At 30.9% G+C, this 22373-nt stretch overlaps 1 protein-coding gene across 1 annotated transcript in view; it reads left to right on the top strand.

Annotated features, from left to right (window-relative positions):
- Positions 1–22373, top strand: part of LOC141538797 (ABC-type organic anion transporter ABCA8-like) — a 90285-nt gene that overhangs the window by 47833 nt on the left and 20079 nt on the right. Inside the window, exons 23-31 of the mRNA XM_074260613.1 lie at positions 1273–1380; positions 1726–1908; positions 2118–2231; positions 10287–10394; positions 12642–12716; positions 13240–13334; positions 15462–15582; positions 19722–19839; positions 20463–20554. Of these exons, the coding sequence (XP_074116714.1) occupies positions 1273–1380; positions 1726–1908; positions 2118–2231; positions 10287–10394; positions 12642–12716; positions 13240–13334; positions 15462–15582; positions 19722–19839; positions 20463–20554 (1014 nt within the window). The remainder of the gene's footprint in view (positions 1–1272; positions 1381–1725; positions 1909–2117; positions 2232–10286; positions 10395–12641; positions 12717–13239; positions 13335–15461; positions 15583–19721; positions 19840–20462; positions 20555–22373) is intronic.

Below are 22373 nucleotides of genomic sequence, written 5' to 3'. Positions count from 1 at the left end.
TATTAGAATTAAAAGGGACCAGAAATATTTCCTATAAAAATTCATCTTAGATGGGACTTAAAGGCAGCTAAGCCTGAAAGTAGAAATGAAAAGTGAGAGTATTCTAGGCCTATTAAAATTCTCAGTCAGGAAATGGAATATCTGGTTCTAAGAATAGCTAGGACAGTGTCATTGAATAAGAACCTAGAGTTGGGGTGATTAAAAGTATAAGAAAACTGAATATGTGGGGGAGGTATATTTGAAGGACTTTGAATACCAAACAGATGATTTTATATATCATTCCGGAGGTGATAAGGAGCCATTGGAATTTATTGAATAGAGGGTGAAATTGAGGTGATATGATCATATTTATGTATTAGGAAGATTAATTTGATGGTTGAATGAAAAATGGACTGGAGTGGAGAGAAACTTGTAGCAGACAGACCAACTAGTAGGCTGTTGTAACAATTCAGGTCAGAGCCATTAATTGTCCCCTCATTTAAAATATGAATCCAAGACTTCATTTCTATTGCTCTTTGTTATTCAAGGTGGTACTCTTCTTTTTAAGAATTTTTATTATTGGAGGGGATGTGGGAAAATTGGGATACTAATGCACTGTTGATAAAGTTATGAAATGATCCAACCATTCTGGAGAACAATCTGGAACTGTGCCCAAAGAGATATAAAACTGTATATGACCTTTGACCCAGAAGTGCAAGAAGGTATGCATCCCAAAGAAATGTTCTATAAAAAATGAAAGGCCTGCAAAGGTTTACACAAACTGACACTGAGAGAAATAAGCAGAATCAGGAACACGTTGTACACAATAACAGCAAGAATGTGCAGTGATCAATTATAAAGGACTTGGTTTTTCTCAGTGGTTCAGTGGTTTAGAGCAATCCCAATAGACTTCGACAGAAAATGCCTTCTGTTTCCAGAAAAATAACTATCGAGATTGAATATAAATTAACACATGCTATATTCACTTCTTTTTCTGTTTTTTTTTTCTTTTCCATGTATTTTCCCTTTTGTTCTGATATTTCTCTCCCAACATGATGCATAAAGAAAATAAAGAAATGTGTCTTAAAAAGAAATAATTAAACTAAAAAAATAACATCTATTTTCCTTAAATATAAAAACTCTGTTAACTTTATTATGGAAATTCAATATTACCCTTCTATTTTTCCTTCCCTCAAAAAGTTTCCCACCTTGAAAAACTGACACCATCATTATTTATCATTTTCTATTTTGCTTCTTATATTAAATAGCTAATAGTATTTTTTATATTTTTAGGACTCTGCAGAAATTATGCTTATTCCTATATACAGTGATGTTCTCTGGATAACGCTGGCCAATAGTATTTCTCCTTATATTGCAATGAGCAGTATCTACGATTACAAAGTAAGAAAAAGTTATTTAAACATCAACTAAATTTATTCTGAGAGGATAGATTTTTAAAAATACATCAGTTTTATTCAACAATATATAAATGTTTATATGTGTAACACCTAGTTTATTTGTTCTTATACATATTTCTATTTGTAACTATTTAAAACAAGTTCTACTTGTTAAGTAGTTATTCCTAGTTATTCCTTAAGAAGAAGGTTGGTGTTTAATGAAAGGCACTATATTTAACAGGTTCTTTCAAAATTGTTAGAACATTATTATAAATACATATTTTAATGTAACTGCATTTAGAAATATATCAAACTTCAAAACCATTTTGTACTTTTTTTTTTTTATCAGATAAAAGCTCAATCTCAACTAAGGATTTCAGGCCTCTACCCTTCTGCATATTGGTGTGGCCAAGCTCTAGTGGATATCCCCCTATACTGTTTGATTCTCTCTTTAACACTTATCTTAATGTATATTTTAAACTTCAGTATACTCATTAATTCTTTCCATTACTTTGGGATCATATTTGGTCAGGTAAGTACAGTATTTAAAAACTCATATAGAAAAAGATAACAATGTCTAAAGAAAACATGAAAGATATTTAACAATTTTAATATCATATTAATTAAAACTATACAATATTCATTATATCAAGTTTATTTTGGAGATCTTTCCAAGTTAACATATCTACCAGAATAAAATTTGTCTTAACTGTGTTTAAAAATAATTTGTATCCATTTCAGATCCTGTCAGGTATTGGCTATGCAGCATCTACTATCTTCTTCACATATATAATTTCATTCATCTTTTGCAAGAGAAAAAAAAATAGAAGCCTTTGGTCTATTTGCTTCTTTATTGTAAGTACACATAAATAATGCATTTATTTTTAAGGACTTGATATAAATCTATGTAACAGTTTTGTCTTCAAAATTATCTATGGAGTAATATAATGTTACAACATAAAATGCATTGTATTGTCGTTAAATCATTGCATAGAAGCATAGAATGGCTAAATTTTATTTATATGGTGATTTTTAAATGACAAATTTTTCAATAGACATAAATCCCCAAAGTACATTCTATTAATCTTACTTTATTTCTATCATTGAAAGAGAACATAAGAATGTGAGATTAATTATTTAACAGGATCCTGGCCCCAATTACTAACAGCTGGTGGGAACCTAATGTAGTTAACACATGCTGCCAGAGGCAGAACTAAGATGGTGGAATAAAGACAAGAATTTGCCCAACCTCTCCCCCAACTTGCTCCAAATTCCTTTAAATACTGACTCTAAACAAATTTTAGAGTATTGGAACATACAAAAAGATGGAGTAAAACATTTTCTAGCTGAAGAGAACTTAGAAGCTCAGCAGAAATGATCTGTGGCACCAAGGTGGGAATCCAGAATATAGTCTGATGCAGTCCATTTCAGTGCAGCCTCATCCTGGCCCAACCTCTGAATCAGCATCAGCACTGGTGGCTTGCAGGTCTCTCAGCCCAGAGACATCAAAGAGGACTTAGAAGATCAGCAGAAATGTCTGTGGAACCAAGGTGGGAGCCCACCATGCAATCCCAGAACAGCTCTGCCCCTGAACCCAGCTGTCAGCAAGGCAGGATCTCTGAATTAGCAAAGAATCAGCAGCCCCAGCATCAGCAAAGAACGGTTCTGTTGCTTTAGCACACTAGATATTATTGCTACAGTGGGGCAGGGGACACTTCTAACAGCTCAGGGCAGAAAAGAGTCCTTGTGGTCATAACCCTAGAAGAATCTCTGAAAACAGCTTCACAAAACCCCTGAAGCTTGGGACAATGCAACATCCATCCAGAGTCCTGTTTTAACAAAGAGTTAAAAGCTGAGTAATAGACTACAAAAAACGAGCCAACAACAACAACAAAAAAAAAGTTTCTGATCATTGAAAGTTATGGTGGGGGCAGCTAGTAGCAAAGTGGATAGAGGACCAGCCCTGAAGTCAGGAGAACCTGAGTTCAAATTTGGCCTCAGACACTTAATACTTTCTAGCTGTGTGGCCCTGAACTCTATTATCTTAGCAAAACACATATTCAGAAGATGATATCAGAGTCAAAGCTCCTATATACAAAGCATCCAAGAAAAATAAGAATTGGGTTCTGGCCATGGAAGAACTCAAAAGTGATTTTGAAAATCAAGTAAGAGATAGAGAAAAAATTAGGAGACCGATGCTGCCAATTCTGTGCAACTGTCTCACTTATATCTCTAATTCATGAACAAGTCAATATATCACCCTGTGATGTCTTTGTTCCTCTGAAAAAAAGACAAATAACAGAACTCCATTAAAAATAATAGAACTTTCTTGATTTCCATTTGTCATTTTACTACTTATTTTTAATGGTTTTCTGTTTTTTGTCATTTTTAAGCAAATTTTAAAGCAAAAAATGTCATTTTAAAAAGGCAAATGAGCCATTTAGCTGGGGAAGAGATAAGAACTCAAACAAAATCAGGAGAGAGAGAGAAGAGCTTACCCAATGGAGGTCCTCTTTCATCATTTTCTAGAACTGGGTCCTAAAGATCAAAGGACATTAATTGGCTTAGCTCCATAGACTACCTCTTTCTCTAAGGAACATAACAAATAAGGCACTTTAAGGAGAATAACTAGTTTGGAAATTCTTTAAAGAAGCATTTGCAATAACTGAAAATTTGCCTTTACCACAAAGACTTAGGTTAAATGGAGAGACCTACATTTAGAAAATAAAGTAGAGGTCAACCTCTGTCTAAATGTTAAAGAATTTTTCTAACTGGGAACTTAGAGTAATTTTTATTGAATTTATAACTTTTTACAAAACTAAACTTCCAAAAACAACAGAAGAGATAACCACATGGATTGTATGCACTTCATTCTTCCAGTCTTTAATTAGTGTAATTGAGTATTACATTTATACAGTGTTAATGGAAGATAATCTTATAGAAAGGAACTATAAGGGGGAGGGGAGAGAGTGATGGTGAGAAAGACCACCTAAAAGAGGTAGATTTGAGCTTTGAAGGAAACCAGAAAATCAGGAATCAGAAATAAAGGAAATCATTTTATGAATCAGAATTATCTATTGAAAAGTTAGGAGATGTGTCAGGTGAAAAGAACATCAAGTAGGACAATGTTATTGGATTGTGCAGGGTAAATAAAGTGTAAAAAGACTGCAAAGGTAAAGAGTTATGGTATAAAGGGCTTTAAATTCCCCCCCCCCCAAATGATTTTATATTTAACCCAGAAATTTATAGGAGAACATTGGGGTTTATTGACTAGGTAGGTGACTTGATCAGACCAGAGCTTTACCAAGATTACTTTACAAGATTAGCCTAATGGAGGAATGGGCAGAAATCTGAGAGAGGGAGAATAATTAGAAATCTATTTCAATAGTTCAGTTAAGAAGTGATAAGCGCCTATAGAAGGGTGTGGCTAGATGAATCTACAGAAAAGCAAATATATGATATGTGAATGTAAGAACAAGATTTGGCAATATATTAGATATAAAGGATGAGTACAAATGAAACATTGATGACACTGACTATGAACCAAGATGGCGGTACTTTTAATATAAATAATAATAAAGTAAGAGAAAAGGGAGGATTTGGGGGAAAAGATAATTAACTGTTTTGTACATGTTGAATTCAAAACTATAAGACATCCAATTTGAGATGTTCAAATCAGGCTGGAACTCAGAAGAGATCTTAGAATTGAGTATGTAAATCATGAAACCATCTTCAAAGATATGATAATTTAATCCATGGGAACTGATGAAACTATCAAGCAAGATGTTATAGAGAGGAGAGGAAAAGAAGGCCTACAATAGGGCCTTGATAGATAAACTATGGTTAGTGAAAGTGATTTAGAGGTTACTGAGACATTATGCAGATGGGAATCCAGAGAAAGCAATTTCATGAAATCAGAGAGGAGCAAAACATTCAGGAAGAAAAGATAATACATGGTATCACAGATAGTACAGAAGTCAAGAAGGGTTAGAAGTGAGAAAAAGTCATCATATTTGGAGCTTAAGGATATAAGCATGATATTTTTGGTAATTATTCAATTTGTGTATACACATTTACTTACTAGTATTTTGCTACAACAACAAAAAAAAACCTGGAGCTTTTTATGTGTGTGTGTGTGTGTGTGTGTGTGTGTGTGTGTGTGTGTATTGTTAGTACATATATAGATATACATGTTTGTATAGTTTAATTATTGGAATATGGTCTATTGACTTTTGGTATATAGTTTCCAAATGTATTCCAGGATGTTTGAATAATATTCCTTAAAAAATAAAATTTTATACAGAGATAGTTTCCCAGTTAATGGCTTAACCTTCTAATTCTGAGGGCATTTATTTTATTTGTGCAAAACTTTTCCATCTGATACAGTCCAAATTAGCCATTTTATCTGCTTTCTATTACCAGTTTGGTCAAGAATTCATTGCTATCCATAGCTGCTAAGAAATCTACTTCTTTACTTCTCAAATTTGCTTATATGATCTTTATATATCTAGGTTATGTACATATACATTTGGAGCTCATGTAATTTGTGAAATAAGAAGTTAGTCTAAACCTAAATTATGATAAATTGCTACCCTCTTTTCCAACAATGTTTGTCAGACAGAGTCCTTGTCATTGTAGTCTCTTTTTTTCCACAATGAGGGAGAAAGAAGGGGTGCTCTAATTTTACCAGTTGTTCTTAAAATAATGTTATTCTTAATGTATACAATGTTCTCCTAGTTCTGCTAATTTAATTCTTCATTATTTTGTGCAAGTCTATGTTTTCCTAAGACCATCGAGCTCATCATTATGATCATATACCACAATTTGTTTGGTCATTCCCCAATTGATGAACATCCCCAGTTTCTAGTCCTTTTCTATATAAATATTTTTGTATAAAAATATTTTTTATATTTTTAGAACATATAGATTTTTTTCCTTTTCCCCAGTCATCTTTGGAAATGGATCTAAAAATGTGATTGCTGGGTCAAGATGTATAGACAGTTTAATAACAATTTGTGTGCAAAATTCCAAACAAGGTTTCAAAATGATTGGATCACTTCACAGCGGTATAAACAGTGAATCAGTGTTTCAATTTTCCAATATTCTTTCTAATATTTGTAACATTGTCTTTCAATCATTTAATTCTATCTGAGAGGTACAAAATAATATTTCAAAGTTCTTTTAATATGAATTTCTCTAATCAATAATTATTTAAAGCATTTCATGATAATTTTTTTTATTTCTTCATGGAAAAACTACCTGTTGAGATCCTTTGACCATTTATTAATTGAGGAAAGACCATTATTCTAATGGATTTGAAAAAGTTCTTTATATATTTGAGATATGAAACCTTTAGCTGAGAAATTGTCTATACATTTTCTCCCAATTTACTGCTTTGCTTTTGATCTTAATAACATTTATTTTATTTGTACAAAACCTTTTAATTTAATGTAATCCAAATCATCAGTTTTATACTTCATACTGCTCTGTATTTTGGGGGTTTGTTTTTTAATATATTGTGTAACTATCATAGCTCTGATTGGTAATATGTTCTATATTTTTCAAATTTTCTTATAATATTTTTCTTTATATCTAGGTCATAAATCCATTTTTACCTTATAAATGGTAAATGGTGTAAGAGATAGGTCTATGCTCATTTTTTGCCAGATTGCTTGCCAGATTTCCCAACAACTGTTTGACCAAATAATGAGTTCTTATCTTAAACTGTTATAGTGATTAAATACAAGGTTATTATATAATTTACTACTGTAAATTGGGTATCTATTCTGTTTCAATGATATATCTTTCTATTTCTTAGTAAGTACCAGATAGTTTTGATGATTAGTGCCTTGTAATATAATTTAAGATCTGATACTGATAAACCTCTTCATACTACATACTTTATTTTCTTTGATATTCTTTACCATTTATCCCTTCAAAAAATTTTAAATTATGTTTTTCTAGCTCAGTAAAATATTTTGGTAATTTTATTGGGATGGCATCAAGTATAAATTAGTTTGGGTAAAGTTGTCATTTTCATTATATTGACTCTATGTATCCATAGACAATATTTTTATCTGATTTTATCTGTATAATTTTTAAAAATTTTGTTCATATAGTTCTTGGGTTTGTTTTGACAAATGTACTCCTAGGTATTTTATAAGATCTAGAGCTATTTTAAGTGAGGTATTTCTTATCATCTCTTTTTGAAGTGTTTTATTGGAATGCTAATGATTATTGTGTATTTATTTGCTAAAATTATTACTTGTATTAGCTAACTTTTTAGTTGAGTCTTTGGGTTTTTCCAAGTATATTATATTGTCTACAAAAAGATAATTTTATTATGTGATTTCCTCTCTGGTTCCTTCTATTTCTTTTTTCTTCTCTTATTGCTATTAATAATATTTTTAATAAAATATTAAATAATATTGGTGACAGTGGGCATCATTGGTTCATACCTGATATTACTGGGAAAGCTACTATTTTATCCCCATTACAGATAATGCTTGCTGATGGTTTTAGGTAAATGCTTTTTTATTAATTTAAGAAACGATCAATTTATACCTATGTCTTCATATGTATTTAATAGAAATACATGTAGCACTTTAACAAAAGCTTTTTCCAACTCTTAATGTTATCATGTAATTTTATTACCTTTGTTATTAATATAATCAATTATGTTAACATCTTTTCTCATGGTAATCCATCCTTTCATTCCTGATATAAATCCTGCTTTGACATAATATAATATATTGTTGTGATCTTTTAGCTAGTATTTTATTAAAAATTTTTGCATCCATATCCATTAATGAAGTTGGTCTATAATTTTATTTTTTCTGTTTTTACTCTTCCTGGCTTAGATTTAGTATCATATATGTTTTTTACAGAATTTGCTAGGATCCTTTCTTTACTTATTGTTCCAAGTAATTTATTTAATATTGGCATTAATTGATCTTTAGATTTTTGGTACAACTCACTTTTAAATCAATCTGGCTTGCTGCTTTTTTTTTTCTTGGAAGCTCATTATGGCCTGTTTAATTTATTTTTTTTCTAAAATATGTCTGTTTAGATATTTTATTTCCTCTTCTTCTGATTAAGCTAGTTTTTAATTTTTTGTAAATATTCTTCCAATTTCACATTATTGGTTTTTTTGTATTTTATTATACAAAATAACTCCTCATAATTGCTTTAATTTAATTTGTTAATGGTTTATTAATCCTTTTCATTTTTAATACTAGTAATTTGCTTTTCTTCTCTTTTTAAAAATCAAATAAACCACATTTTATTTATTTTATTGTTTTTTAATAAAACCAACTCCTAGTCTTATTTATTATTTCACTGATTTTTTGCATTCAATTTTATTAATCTCATCTATAATTTTTAGGATTGCCAATCTAGTATGTAATTGGGAATTTTTAGTTTGTTCTTTTTCTAGTTTATTTTAATCTATGCCTAAGTCATTGGTTTGTTCTTGTACCTTATTCATGTAAACATTTAGAAATGTAAAATTTCCTCTGATTACCACTTGTGCTACTGCACAGATTTTGATATATCATCTTATTATTGTATTCATTTTTAATGAAACTATAGATTGTTTCCATGATTTTTTCTTTAACCACTCATTCTTGGTTGTTTAGTCTCCAGTTAGTTTTTAATCTATGTTTCTCTGATACCTTCTTAAATATAATTTTATTGCATTGTGATCTAAAAATGATGCTCTGCTTTTCTTGTTTTAACTATGAAAATTTTTCTAACCATAGCCTCCCTAATCCAGTCTTTTAAAGACTCCCTTCCTTATCCTCTCCCTTTATCCTCCTATTACTTATTCTACTTATTCCTATGAGTCCCTCCCTTATCATCTCCACTCACCCTCTTAAATATTAATTTATACAAACTTTTAAAAGTCCCTCCATTATCCTGTCCTCTAGTCTTCTTATTTCTTTATTTTGAAAGAGCTGTGTATCCTTTTAGAAGTATATGTTGTTTTTACTCTAACCCCAATAGGATGAGAGTAAGGTTTCTACCAATTTGCCACTCCCACCTATTTCCTCTTTTTCACTTTCTTTCAAGACTCATTTATATGAGATAATCCTTCATTTTTACCTTTTGCTTCACAATTCTTTTTTTTAGAATCACCCCAACTCAGTTCCAACCTTTCTTTCAAACTACTGATCACTGGCTTGAAAATACTGATAACTTTTTCATATGTAAAAAAATAAACAGTTTGACCTTAATGAGTTCCTTACAGCTGATCTTTAATGTTTTTCCTATATTTTTTTCTGGATCTTATATATTGAATTTCCCATTGAGTTCTGGCCTTTTAGTTACAAATACGTGAAAGTCTTTCAGTTCATTAAATGTCTTTTTTCCCCTATTCAAGATGATGCTTAACTTTGCTGGTTAAATTTGGTTCACAAAAGAGCTCCAAAGTATTTATTTATTTTTTCTTGCTGCTTGTAATATTTTCTCTTTAACCTTGGAGCTTCAAAATCTCACTATGATATTCCTGTAAGTTTTCCTCCTGATATCTCTTTCAAGCCATAAATAGTGGATTAAAAAAAAACTTCTAATTTACCCTTTGTTCTAAAACTTCAGGAAAAATTTTCTGATTAGTTTCTTGTAATACTTTATCAAGTATCTTTTTCTGATTGTAATTGTCAGGTATAACAATTTTTATATTATCTTTCTTTGATTTATTCAACTCAGTTGTTTTTCTAATGAGATGTTTCATGTTCTCTATTTATTTTTTATTCTTTGACTTTGCCATGAGAAAAGTATTTTGTAAGCTATATTAATGCTATTAATATTTTTAAAACTTAGAAAACTATTTATATTAAGAAAATAACAAATTCCAAAGTATTGAACTTGTCCCTCATATGATAATGATTCTTTTTTAATATTTTATTTCAGGTATCAATAATAGTGATAAATATTTATGAGAACTTTAGCCAAAGGATCCTTTGCATAATATTTATACCTTTTTTTACATTGATTGGCATTTTTGAACTTCTTTCTGAGGTAAGCACTATTAATGATTTCCCCAATTACCAGATCATGTAAATTTTGGAGAAAAATTTTTGTCACACAAAGGAAATCATTTAGATGTACATGTTCCCAATATATTCAATAGTATGCAAATAAAACATTTGAACTTGGGTGATTCCATACTTTTTGATACTTGTTTAAGTCAACATTTCTTTGAGTAATTTGCTTTCAAATTCTCTATCTTAATTGGAGTGCATCCTATTGAAATCTCTTGAAATCTCTACCAAGAAAAAAAAAACAAACAATGATTTGGTAACAGTAGATATTTTCTGATTTTGGGGTAGCTATATATATGTGGTGAAAGGATTGGTTATCACTAAGATATGCTTTATAGTTTTATTATCTCCTTTCATATATAAAAGTCAATATATACAAATTCCTAAGGTTTGCTGGTATATAGAGCAAGTTAGTAATAATTTTCTTTTACACATTTGATACAAATTTCTTAGTAACATCTAGCCCACTTAGGATAGAAAAATGTCTTTCTTATCAGCTCTATTGACTTGACTCATGTGTTTAAAGTCATTATGTTAATCTTTCATGACAATATTGAACCAATGTCCCCTATAGAGCTTTGGGTAGTACCAGGTATTTCTTGGTTCTGTGTGTGGAATCTGGCACAATCCAATGCAGCATTTCTTTGCAAGGCTCCAATTTTTTGCCATCATCTTCTTAGTAAGATGACTGGAGGTCAAGATCCATGGTATCATTACCTCCTTGATTTTTGGTTGATATCACTTTTTTCAGGTATTTATCACCCACCTTTTTCTGACAATAATCCATAGACAACCATTTCAAGGGAAATTGGTTGAATGAAATAAAGTTTACATATGTGTTTAGAATGCTGCTTAGTATGTTTCAAGCTCTTGGCCGTAATTATATACTGTATTAATGTTAACAATAATTAATTGAGCAGTGTTATTTTTATTAGTTATTAGTGTTATAGCAGCAAAGCTCTACTGTATTAATACTTATACAATACACTATCATAGCAATTGGCATGAATTCAAATCATAAAAAGAATACTAATGAATTTATCATGCATTCACATATAGCAATTAGTTATATATATAGTAGCATTTTAAAATTTTAAGAAACATAGAATATTAATAAATTCATCATTCATTGTACAATATTTGCATGCTGATTTCAAGTAGGAATCAAGGCAATTTAATTTGGATAAATTCATTGCATTTCCAAGAAAAAAAAATGAAGCAAAACAAAATAAGCACATAGGAAATAATTTTGGAATGCAATTAGAAAAAAAAAACACATTCACTGTTCTTCAAAAGAAAATCTACTTCTCGTGAAGCGAAAGAGAAAAAACACAAGCAAAATGTGCTTGTGATACATTTATTTCAGCAATAGTAATTTAGTATATGAATTTAAAGAGGATATATTTCTCCCATAATACACAAATATATGTAAATGCATATATCTATATATACACACACATAAACACACACACACACAGAGCTATACATCCACATTTTAAGATGATTTCCTGATTTCTTTGCCTTAAAAGGGAAGGTACACCAAGCTTATACCAGCAGGCTTGACTCCTTCATACCAAATATTAGCTACATTAAATATCATCATAAGTAACATACAGTGAGTAAATCCATATCCAATCATATAACAAATCTAGATTAAAATGTTTCAGGAAAAGAAATATTAAAGCATAGCTTGAATGAAGCTTGAACAAATATAGTTCAAGTTGACCTAAAAGGGGGTTCCCTAATTTCATTCAAGGGGAACTTGTCCCAAATTTCTAGAAAGACAAGCTTAAAATCAGGGACTTTTTGAGGCATCAGCTCCTCAATAGGTCTGTTGCTGTTCAGTCTGTGTCTTGTTTCCTCATTTCTCTCCACAAAAGAGATTAGAACTATGTGTTTTTTCTCTTAAGGCAGAAATGCTTCTCTTTTCCAAAACACTCATACCAACTTCACCTCTTACTTGGGCATATTAAATATAATTATTTTCTCTATCAATTCAGGATCGCACCTAAGCAGAAATAGGCAAAATGCTTCTAAGGAACCTGAGTTAAACTGAACTGGTGTAAAATTTATGCTGTATATATGGGAACATAAGAGTTCTAAAATGTCCAGGCAATGCCTATTCCTAGACAAGTATTTAGCAAGGAAATTAAATGCCTACATCCTATTTTATTTATTTATTAAATTGATGAATTTCCATTTACATATTGTTTTTCTTTGGCAGGTCTATTATGCAGAGATAAATCCTGAATATAAGAGAGATGAAATTAATAAAAATTTATTCTTCATTATTCTCATAGTAAGAACTTTTCCATTTTCCAATAAGTTAAAGGTGACAGTATTTGTTATATCATAAGTTATGACATTATCAGATTATGCCATTAATAATATGTTATACCATCGATTAATATTATACCATCATTTTAATAGTGCCTAACTTATTTTTCTAAAAAGTGAATTAATTTAGACATTCAGCTTTTATATAGTTTTGATGGAATAATCTGGAATAATAATTGTTACTACCAAATGACTCTGACTCTTTCTAAAATTTTGAAATTTGTCTAGTTTTGGAAGGTCATGAATTTGGAAGTTTGTGAATATTCTAGGTTATGAATATGTTTCTGTCTTATTCTCACTGCTTATTAAAAAGTGAGACCATCTTAGAAAAATAATTAGAATATGCACATTATCTCTCAAAAATACAAAATATTTTTACATGTTTACCTTGATACAAGATGGGATTCTCCTAATTTAAATATGAATATAATCTTTGCAATATTGCTAATAATTATAGTTTTCTTTCTCTGCTTCTCCACTTCTAGCCTTATCTCCATTGCATCATTTTTGTTTTTGTTCTGCGATACCTGGAAAAAATGAAATATGGAAAAAAATCAATAAGAATGGACCCTATATTCAGGTTTGGAGAAAAAAAATAGAATTTGGTATTCAATTTTAGCTTTAAAATTTAAAACTATCATGTTGATTTTTAAAAGGTGTGTTAAATAATAATCCTGGGTCAATACTACCGTACTCTACTAATATAGAATTGGGTGGGTAAGGATAAAAAAAAATGAGATAAATTAAAATCTCTGCATTTAAATAGATTATATCGTACCTGGAGGTAAACCTAATGCTACCTCTAAATTCTAAATCCTAACTTTAATGAGCATTTGCATTTTACCTAGAATTAGGGTTAGGAATTAGTCATTAATTAGTTGCTGAAATAGAGGGGGAGAAATCAGCTATTATAATCAGAAAAGACCATGATGAAATGGAGGATATCTGAAAGATGGGTAGGATTTCTCAGAAAAGAGAAAGCATTTCAGACTTTAGGAATAATATGTTTGGCCAACAATTCAGGGAAGAAATAAAATTATGTAGGAAAGATCTCTTAACTATTCATTCCCAGTTTTCCCACTAATTATAATCATGATTGCTGACATAATGATAAAATTTATGAAGTAATTCAGTCTCACAAGGTCAATACAGATATCACAATTTTGATTTGAGAAACCAGATAGTAAGATTAAGTAACTTGCCTACAGTCCCAGAGTTAGTAAATATCTTTTTTATTACATGTACAGCAATCAACCTACTATGCCATACTATCTATCTTAGCATATATCAGAGAAATAACAGACACATACATATGTGTGTATGTATATATATAGTATATCTAAATATTCATAGTAACATTTTCTTTATTCGAAAAGAGGAAGGAAAGAAGGAAGGAAGAGAGGGAAGAAAAAAAAGGAAAGAAGGAAGGAAGCAAAAAAAAGGAAGGAGAAAAGAAAAAAATAAAAGAAAGAAAAGCTAGAAAAATGTGTGCTCATTAGTTGGTGAATGGTATATACAAGTGAATGTAATGATATATAATTATATTATGAGAAATCACAAACTGAGTGAATCGAAACACGGAAGACCTATGGAATAATGTTAATGAAAAGAACATTAAAAAGGTAGTTAAACTTAGGGCAATGACTAATGTTGGTTCTAAAGGACAAAAATGTAACAAATCTTTTTCCTTTGTAGGAGGGTAGGAAACTAGGGGTTCCAAATGACAATTTAGTTTTACTGTTTTGCTTCATAATAACTAGGGATTCTGGATTTGAGCAGAGGAAAGGGATGTTGGAAAAATTCCATGATTTTAAAATCTAAAAGGTACAATTAAAAATAGCCATGAATGTGGAAATATTAAGTCCAGCCTGATTGACTTGAACTATTTGTGTTGGGTAGTAAAAGAAATTGAAGTTAGATCTATGGGACTGGATTTTGGAGTGATTTGAAAACCTGCAGAGAAATTTGAATTAAAAAAAAAAAGTAATAAGGAGCTACTCTTGGCTCTTAAACAAATTAGTAACATACTAAAACAATGTTTAAAAAATTATTTTGACTATGGAATCAGGATGAAACAAATATAAAGATATCCTTAATGCTCCTCCTGCAATTATATAGACATAATGACCTAAATTGGGCTGATAGCAGTAAAAAGCAAATAAGGAGAAAGTGTGTGTGTGTGTGTGTGTGTGTGTGTGTGTGTGTGTGTGTGTGTGTGTGTGTGTGTTGGGAATAATAGGTTTGATGATAGATTGGATTTAGGGGTTCAAAGTAGAGAAAAGAGTTAATTTTATCAATATGTGTATTATTGTTCAGTTGTTCAGTCATGATTAACTCTTTATGATTTTGTAGACCATAGCATCCTAGCAATAATATTCATGGAGTATTCTTGGCAAAGATACTGAAGTGATTTTCCTTTTTCTTCTCCTATGAATCATCTTTTGTTAGAACTCTGCACTATCACTTATCCTAGGGTAACCCTTCATGGCATAGCTCATAGTTTCATTGACTGAGCCAACTCTTCTACCATGACAAATGATACAGAAGGGGATATTTAACCTAGAATATTAAGAACTATTGACAGAGAAGAGATACTTTTTTGGAGAAGATAATCTAATAAGACCAAGGATAACAATATGTAGACATTTTTGCGGGTGGAACATGATCTTTATGCCATGTATTTTTATATTTCCTTTGTTCTCTGTAGAATTTTTCCATCAAGTATTGATGCAGGTCCCAATCCTGAAGAACCAGAAGGTGAAGATGAGGACATTCAGAAAGAAAGAGAGAGAACAGCAAATGCATTGACTGTTTCAAACCTTGATGAGGTAAAATAGACAAGTAAATAACCACTATTTACTAAAATACTTAGATGTTTAGTTGGACCAATTATCAAGTAGGGTAAGCAATCCGATCTCTGTAATATAAACAGTTTATTCAGTCTCCCTAATGCATGTTTAATGTACATGTAAAAGAGCCATCTACAGTAATATTTCATATCTGACACAGTGTCTCTCTGAATTCTGTTTTAATTTAATTTAATTCTGCATAATCTGTTTTCAAATTCACAGAACTAATTACTAGAAATCAACCACTATCACATGGATCACTCAAAGTTTTATCAATTTTGAATAAGTAAAAGTGGTTTTTAAATCCCCTTTAAACTGCTAAACTATTATACAAAGGAGTTGATTAGATTTTTTGAAATTTATATCACAATTAATTTTTTGGCTATTTTTTTCAACTCAACTTCTCATAGTCCATCTGAAAATGTGTTTAACAAAAATATTTTACCAGTTTTTTTTTGTCTCAAAGTTCTTTTCCTATACCATTCAGTCAATAAACTGTTCACCTATGAAAGAAGCAGTACCCTGCATCTTTTATTGGTTGATTTAATTATTTTTTTCTTTCTGCAAAAGTATTCTGCTCCTTTTAGTACCAACGAGCTCCATGTGAAAAGAAACTTCAAAGGGACATAATGCATGATGATGTTGGAGGTTGAGAAGACTGAATTGATCCTGTATAATTTAGCTTATTGATCCTGTTTACAATTATTTGTTTTTGTTCTGTAACTGCTTACATCATGGCTTTTTTGTCTCTGAACTAAGTTCAGAGACTCAACTGGGCTGTAATACATAGTTTAAAATCCAACTTTTCTGATCTATTTTTGGTCTATTTTTGACTCAAGGACTTTAAATGACCTTGAGGGACATGTGTGAACACAGGGGAATTGGGTCTAGTATCTTTGCACCACAAAGCTGTCTAAAAATCTGGGCCACTATCTTGTACCTGGAATTAAACAATGAGCATTTCTTAGTCTCAAGAGAGAAGGGAGATAGTTTCTATGCCCCATTTGTAAACATCTAACTAATCATGTTATTCCCTGTGCTTCAGCTCTGTAACCAGTCATGTTGTCTTTAATCCCATCATTTCATCTATCCTCTTCTATTCTTTGTTCTGTACTCCCCAACATTTACAAAAAGGAACGGTCCTTTTGCTCAGGGACTTTAACATAAATGGAGGCAATCCACTGACCCATTTATTGACAGGAAACATTTCTCTTTTAATATCTGTTATCTTGCTATCTTGAATCTGTTTACCTTTTTGTTAAAATTTGAATGCTAAAAGATTATTCAGAAACTAAAATGAAAGGGACAGTGTAAATATATCTATAAATTTACATATATAGAAATAGAATGTACTTTTTTGAGGAAAAAAGATTTTGTTAAGCTTATGAATAATAATTCTAAAAAGGGCTCTGAATCAAAGAACTTGAATGAGACTAATTTTAAGGAATGGTGAATAGGAATAGAGTACCTGGCCTTTTGCTAAATTTAGATGTTGTATGTATAGAAAGGTTTGAACTGACAGCTTTGGTGAATAGTGTACATGGGGTCAGGAGGGCTGTGTGGTATGCTCCTTTACCATTCACAATTCAAACTTTTCAACTCCTTTTGCCTTCTACTTGTTAGTTTACTAGTTCTCTCAATCCAGTAATTAAGAAGTATATTTTGGTATTTCCTTATCAATAACTAAAAATGCAACATACCAATTAATTAATTTGCTCTTTTAATTTACATTTAATTAAACATTACTTTTAAAATAAGTAAATATATATATAATATACATACACATATATACATATATATATATATATCTTCATAATATTTTACTTATTTTTCTCTATGTCAAATCCTTAATCTCCCAGAATTAAATAACCATCAAGGTTATTGGGTACACAATTTATATATGTCCAACAAACAATGAAACATGGAAAGAAATAGTTATTAACACATTTGCATTATGAGAAAGATCATAGTCAGGGTCACCTCTCACCAGTTTTGTAAGAACTGATTCATTAATTTAAAAAAAAAATTCCACCATTTAACTCTCTTTAGAATGGCAGCCAAAGTTTCTTAAGAATTCTTGTCATGGTATTTCTTTGCAAGAGAAGAAATATTTTTTCTCTTTCAGGCAATAATTTTTTTCTTTTAAAAAGTATTTTAAATTTATGGAATAAAACAACATTTTTGCAACATGGTACAATAGGAAAGCTGATTATCCATGAAACTGTAAATCTGCTATGTACAACTTGCCATTCCTTCCAAATATACAACAGAAATATTATGTAAATTTCTTTTTTTCTTCTCTTCCCACCCTTTATTCTAGAGATATGTACCATTTTATATATATATATATATATATATATATATATATATATATACACACACATACACATTCTCACAAACACACACACAAATACAAACACAATTGTTCCATATATCCTTGTATTTATCACTTCTTTCTTGATGTCTTTCATCATATGTCCTTTTTAATTAAATTGAGTATAATGGTCAAAATAACTTATTTGCCCAAAACAGTTCTTAAAACAATATTGCCTTTACAGTATACAATTATTTCTCCCTTCATTATTTCATGCAAGTCTTTCCCTGTTTTTTCTAAAATCATTGAATTCTTTATTTCTTATAGCACAGTAGTATTCCATTACAATCATACAATTTGTCCAGCAATTGCCTAATTGTTGGGAATCCCTGGAGTTTCCAATAATTTGCTACCACAAAGAGAACTGTTATAATCATTTCTGAAGCTATAGGTTCTTTTCCTTTATCTCTAACCATTTTTGGAAATAGAGCAAATATTACTGGATCAAAGGGAACATTTAGTTTAATAACACTTTGGACATAATTCCAGGTTGGTCTCCAAATTGGTTGAATCATTTTACAATTCCACCAATAATGAATTAGTGCCCCAAATTTTCCATGTCCTCTCCAACAATTGTCATCTTCCCCTTCCATTATTTTAGTTAATTTGATAGGTGTAGAATGTTATCTCAAGGTTGTTTTAATCTGTAGCTTATCAATAATTATAGTATTTTATATGATTACACATTGTTTTGATCTTGTGGGGGGGGTTGCTTCTTTTAGTTCTTTCATTCAATTTATCTCTAACGAAAACAGATAATTTTCCAGAATCACAATTAAATTCTCAAGATCTTCACATACTCCTCAAAAATGACAGTCAAATTGTTAACACTTCAAGATTCCATTGGTTTTTAAATATGAAGTAAAAGTTTTCATAGTCTCTGTGCACATTGAAGAATTATGTACCAATGAGCCTGACTTTAATCCATTTAGAGAAAATATTAACTCACATTAAATTTATAATTTGAAAATGATAATAAATTTTGACAATTTAATGGAACATCCAATCCTCCTGATTTCACAGATGAGGAAATTGAGACATGGAGTAACATATTCACCTAGGGTCAGACATTGAGTAGCAGAATTTGAACACAGATTTTTTTGACTCTTATTCCAGCACATCATTTTATCTCTCATAGTTCTGTGATACAATAAGTAGGTTGCTCCACTATTATAAAATTAAAATTCTGGATGCTGTCTTATCTGGTACAATTCTAATCGATGTCTTATAAATTCTACAAAAAATGAATTTCTCCAACATATTGGAAGCTTTCCTTTGGTATAATAGAGACAAACTTGGTATATCTCCTCATATCTATTTTTGTCCCTCATTCTCCCTTATATGACTACCCCTTCTTTTTCTAGTCATTTACATCTTTCATGTCATTTACATCACTTTTAAAATATAGCATTATTGTTAGCCTACTTACCCACCAATCTTTCCATTGCTCCATGAGTCATTTGCAATTTTTATTTGTTGGTGATTGTGATGTTCCATGATTTAAACCCACAGATCATTAACATATTGAAACTATGAAAATTAGCTTATGTAGCCCTCAACATTTTGAGATTACATATCCTCCTAGATATGAACACATGATGGGATAGTACTCTTGCCTTTATCATACAGGTGCTGTCCCTAGTGTGTACTAGTTTCACAGTTTGGGGCAGAATATGGTGTAGAGCCAGGGAAATGCAGTATTCAACCAAAATTGTGAGGAAAATAAAAATTGTCTTTTTTTCAGAAACCCGTTATTATTGCTAGCTGCCTACGAAAGGAATATGAAGGCAAGAAGAAAAGTTGCTTTGCAAAGAAAAAAAAGAAACTGGCTACACGAAATATTTCTTTCTGCGTTAAAAAAGGTTTGAAACAATAGATCAATTAGCAGAGTTCTTCCCTCCCCCCATTTTCTAGATGTAGAATTTTCGAGGGTCCTGCTTGTTTGGTATATTTGAAACTAGTAGTTAATATAAAAGTATTCAATATGTAAGCTGGGTAAATGTGTTTGTGTTATTAATGTGTAATTTCTGATCAAAAGACAGCTATTTTCTAGGATAGGAAAATAATTATACCTCTATTAAAGTTATAAACTTCTTGTTGAAGTATATGATAATAAACAAGATGCAACAGAAATATTTATGGTTTAAAACTTGACTAGACCTGTGCCACTATGTCAGAATGGGATATTGAATGAACTGTTAAATTAATCAAGATTTCAATTACAAGTTGAAAAAGCAGGACTCCAGAAAGTTTCCCCAAATCTACCTAATTCCTGGTATATAAAAGACATAAAGAAAATGTAAACAAAACAGCTCTTTTCTATTCCATTGTAATGACATTATATCCATTGCAGTGACATTAATGAAAAATCAATGCAGTGGCTCCAAAAATACTTCTTGCTCTTTTAGACTCCAGGTAACATTTGTTTAGAAGGTTGGTAAATTAATCTGAGCATAAAATAACTTTCAGTTACTATTCCTTTCAGGTGAAGTCCTGGGGCTCCTAGGACACAATGGAGCTGGCAAAAGTACAGCAATTAGGATGATAACTGGAGACATAAGTCCAACTGCAGGAAAGGTAGGAGAAACAAAAGGAAATTGTTTAAAAGATGATGCCGCCCAGAAGATAAGTTTTTCAACTACTGATATTAATTTTTAGATTTTTGCAACTTATCTCTATAGCCTTTGTTATTTCTATGCTCTTCTCTGGGTTTTCATGATACTACTCTCTCCTGGTTCTCCAAGTGCTTGTCTGATTGCTGGATCTTCATTCAGTTCAACCCATTAATCCCGAGTATCCTAGAGCGTCCTCTTCTTTTCTTCTATTTTATTTCACTTGGTAATTCCATGGTAATTATTATCTCTATGCTAATGAATATGATATATTTATAAAATTATAACTCTCTTCTGAATTCCAGACTCATATTTCCATTTGTCTACTAAAAATTTCAAACTATGTATCCCATAGATATCTCAATATGTCCAAAGCTAAATTCATTATCTTTACCCCCATACCTGCCCTTTCAAACTTCTTAATATAGTGAAGAGCAATCCACCATCCTCCCAAACACCCAATGTGTCATTCTTGACTACTCATTCTTTTTCAGACTTCGTAGCCAGCCAATACCAAGTCCCGTCATTTACACTTTTGTAATATCACTTCTATATTTCTTCTTTTTTCTTCTGATCTTGATGTTACCCTGATGCAGACTTAAATCACGTCATGTTTGAACTATTACAATCTTACTGGTTGGTCTGCCAATCTCAAGTTTTTTCTTCCTCCAGTCCATCTTCCATTAATCTGTCAAAATGATCATTTTAAAGTGCAATTCTGAACAGTGTGTCCTTCTTCCTATTCAATAAATTCTAATTACTCTATTATTTCCAGGATCAAATAGGAAATATCTGGTATTCAGATCCTCATAACCTACTTTCCATTATTTTTCTTACATGTTGTATTCAACCAATTTACCCTACAATACAGTAACATTGGCCTCCTTGCAGTTCCCTAACAAAATACTTTTATGTTCAGACTCTGGATATTTTCACTGATTGTCTCTCATACTAGGATCTTGTCACGACCTTCTGTCTTCCTGATTTCTTTCATATCTCAGCCCAAATCCCACATTCTAGAGGGAGTCTTTTTGACCCCTTTTAATTCTGGTACCTTCCCTTTGTTGATCATCACCAGTTTATTCTGTAAATATCATTTGTACATAGTTATGTTCATGTTGTCTTCCTCATTGGAATGTGAGCCTCTTGAGAGTAGGGGCTGTGTTTTGCTTTTATTTGTGTCCTTAGTGCCTAGCACAGTGCCTGGCACATAGTAGGAACTCAATAAATGTTTATTGACTGATTAACTTAGTATTCAAAACATAACATATGGTAAATGAGTACATGACTTTCCAAACTAATAATATCATGGGAAAAATCATGGCTCAAAATTTTACTAAACAATAAAACTAGGGGAAAATTATTGTCCCTTCTCTTTAAAGAACTGATACATCTTATATTTATCAGTTAATAAGGAAAAAGTAACATATGAGAAAAGACAAAATATTTTTCCGGTCCAGATTGTCTAAATTCTAAATCCTGCAAAGGACAAAAAAGTTATTAATGAACCAAAGGCATTATTCAAAGGTTTCTTAAAGGTCACTTAGATTAAGCTGGCTTCAACGGCTGAACACCATCTTCTTGGACTTGAGATGTTGCATAGTATGCTTATGTAAGTAAGGAGGGAGAAGGGAAATTGGAATACATGTTTACTCTTTCAAATACTCACAAAAAAGGATAGTTTTCAAGTAGATCTACTCAAGCCAAGGCTTCTTAGTCTTTTTTCTTTTGTAAGAACCTCTTTGGCAATCTGGTGAAAGTTAATAATACTATGATTCATAACT

This window comes from Sminthopsis crassicaudata, chromosome 4 (genome assembly GCF_048593235.1).
Source record: "Sminthopsis crassicaudata isolate SCR6 chromosome 4, ASM4859323v1, whole genome shotgun sequence".
NCBI lineage: Eukaryota > Metazoa > Chordata > Mammalia > Dasyuromorphia > Dasyuridae > Sminthopsis > Sminthopsis crassicaudata.
Note: the sequence above shows the minus strand (reverse complement) of the source record. Positions and strands in the feature narration are given on the sequence as shown.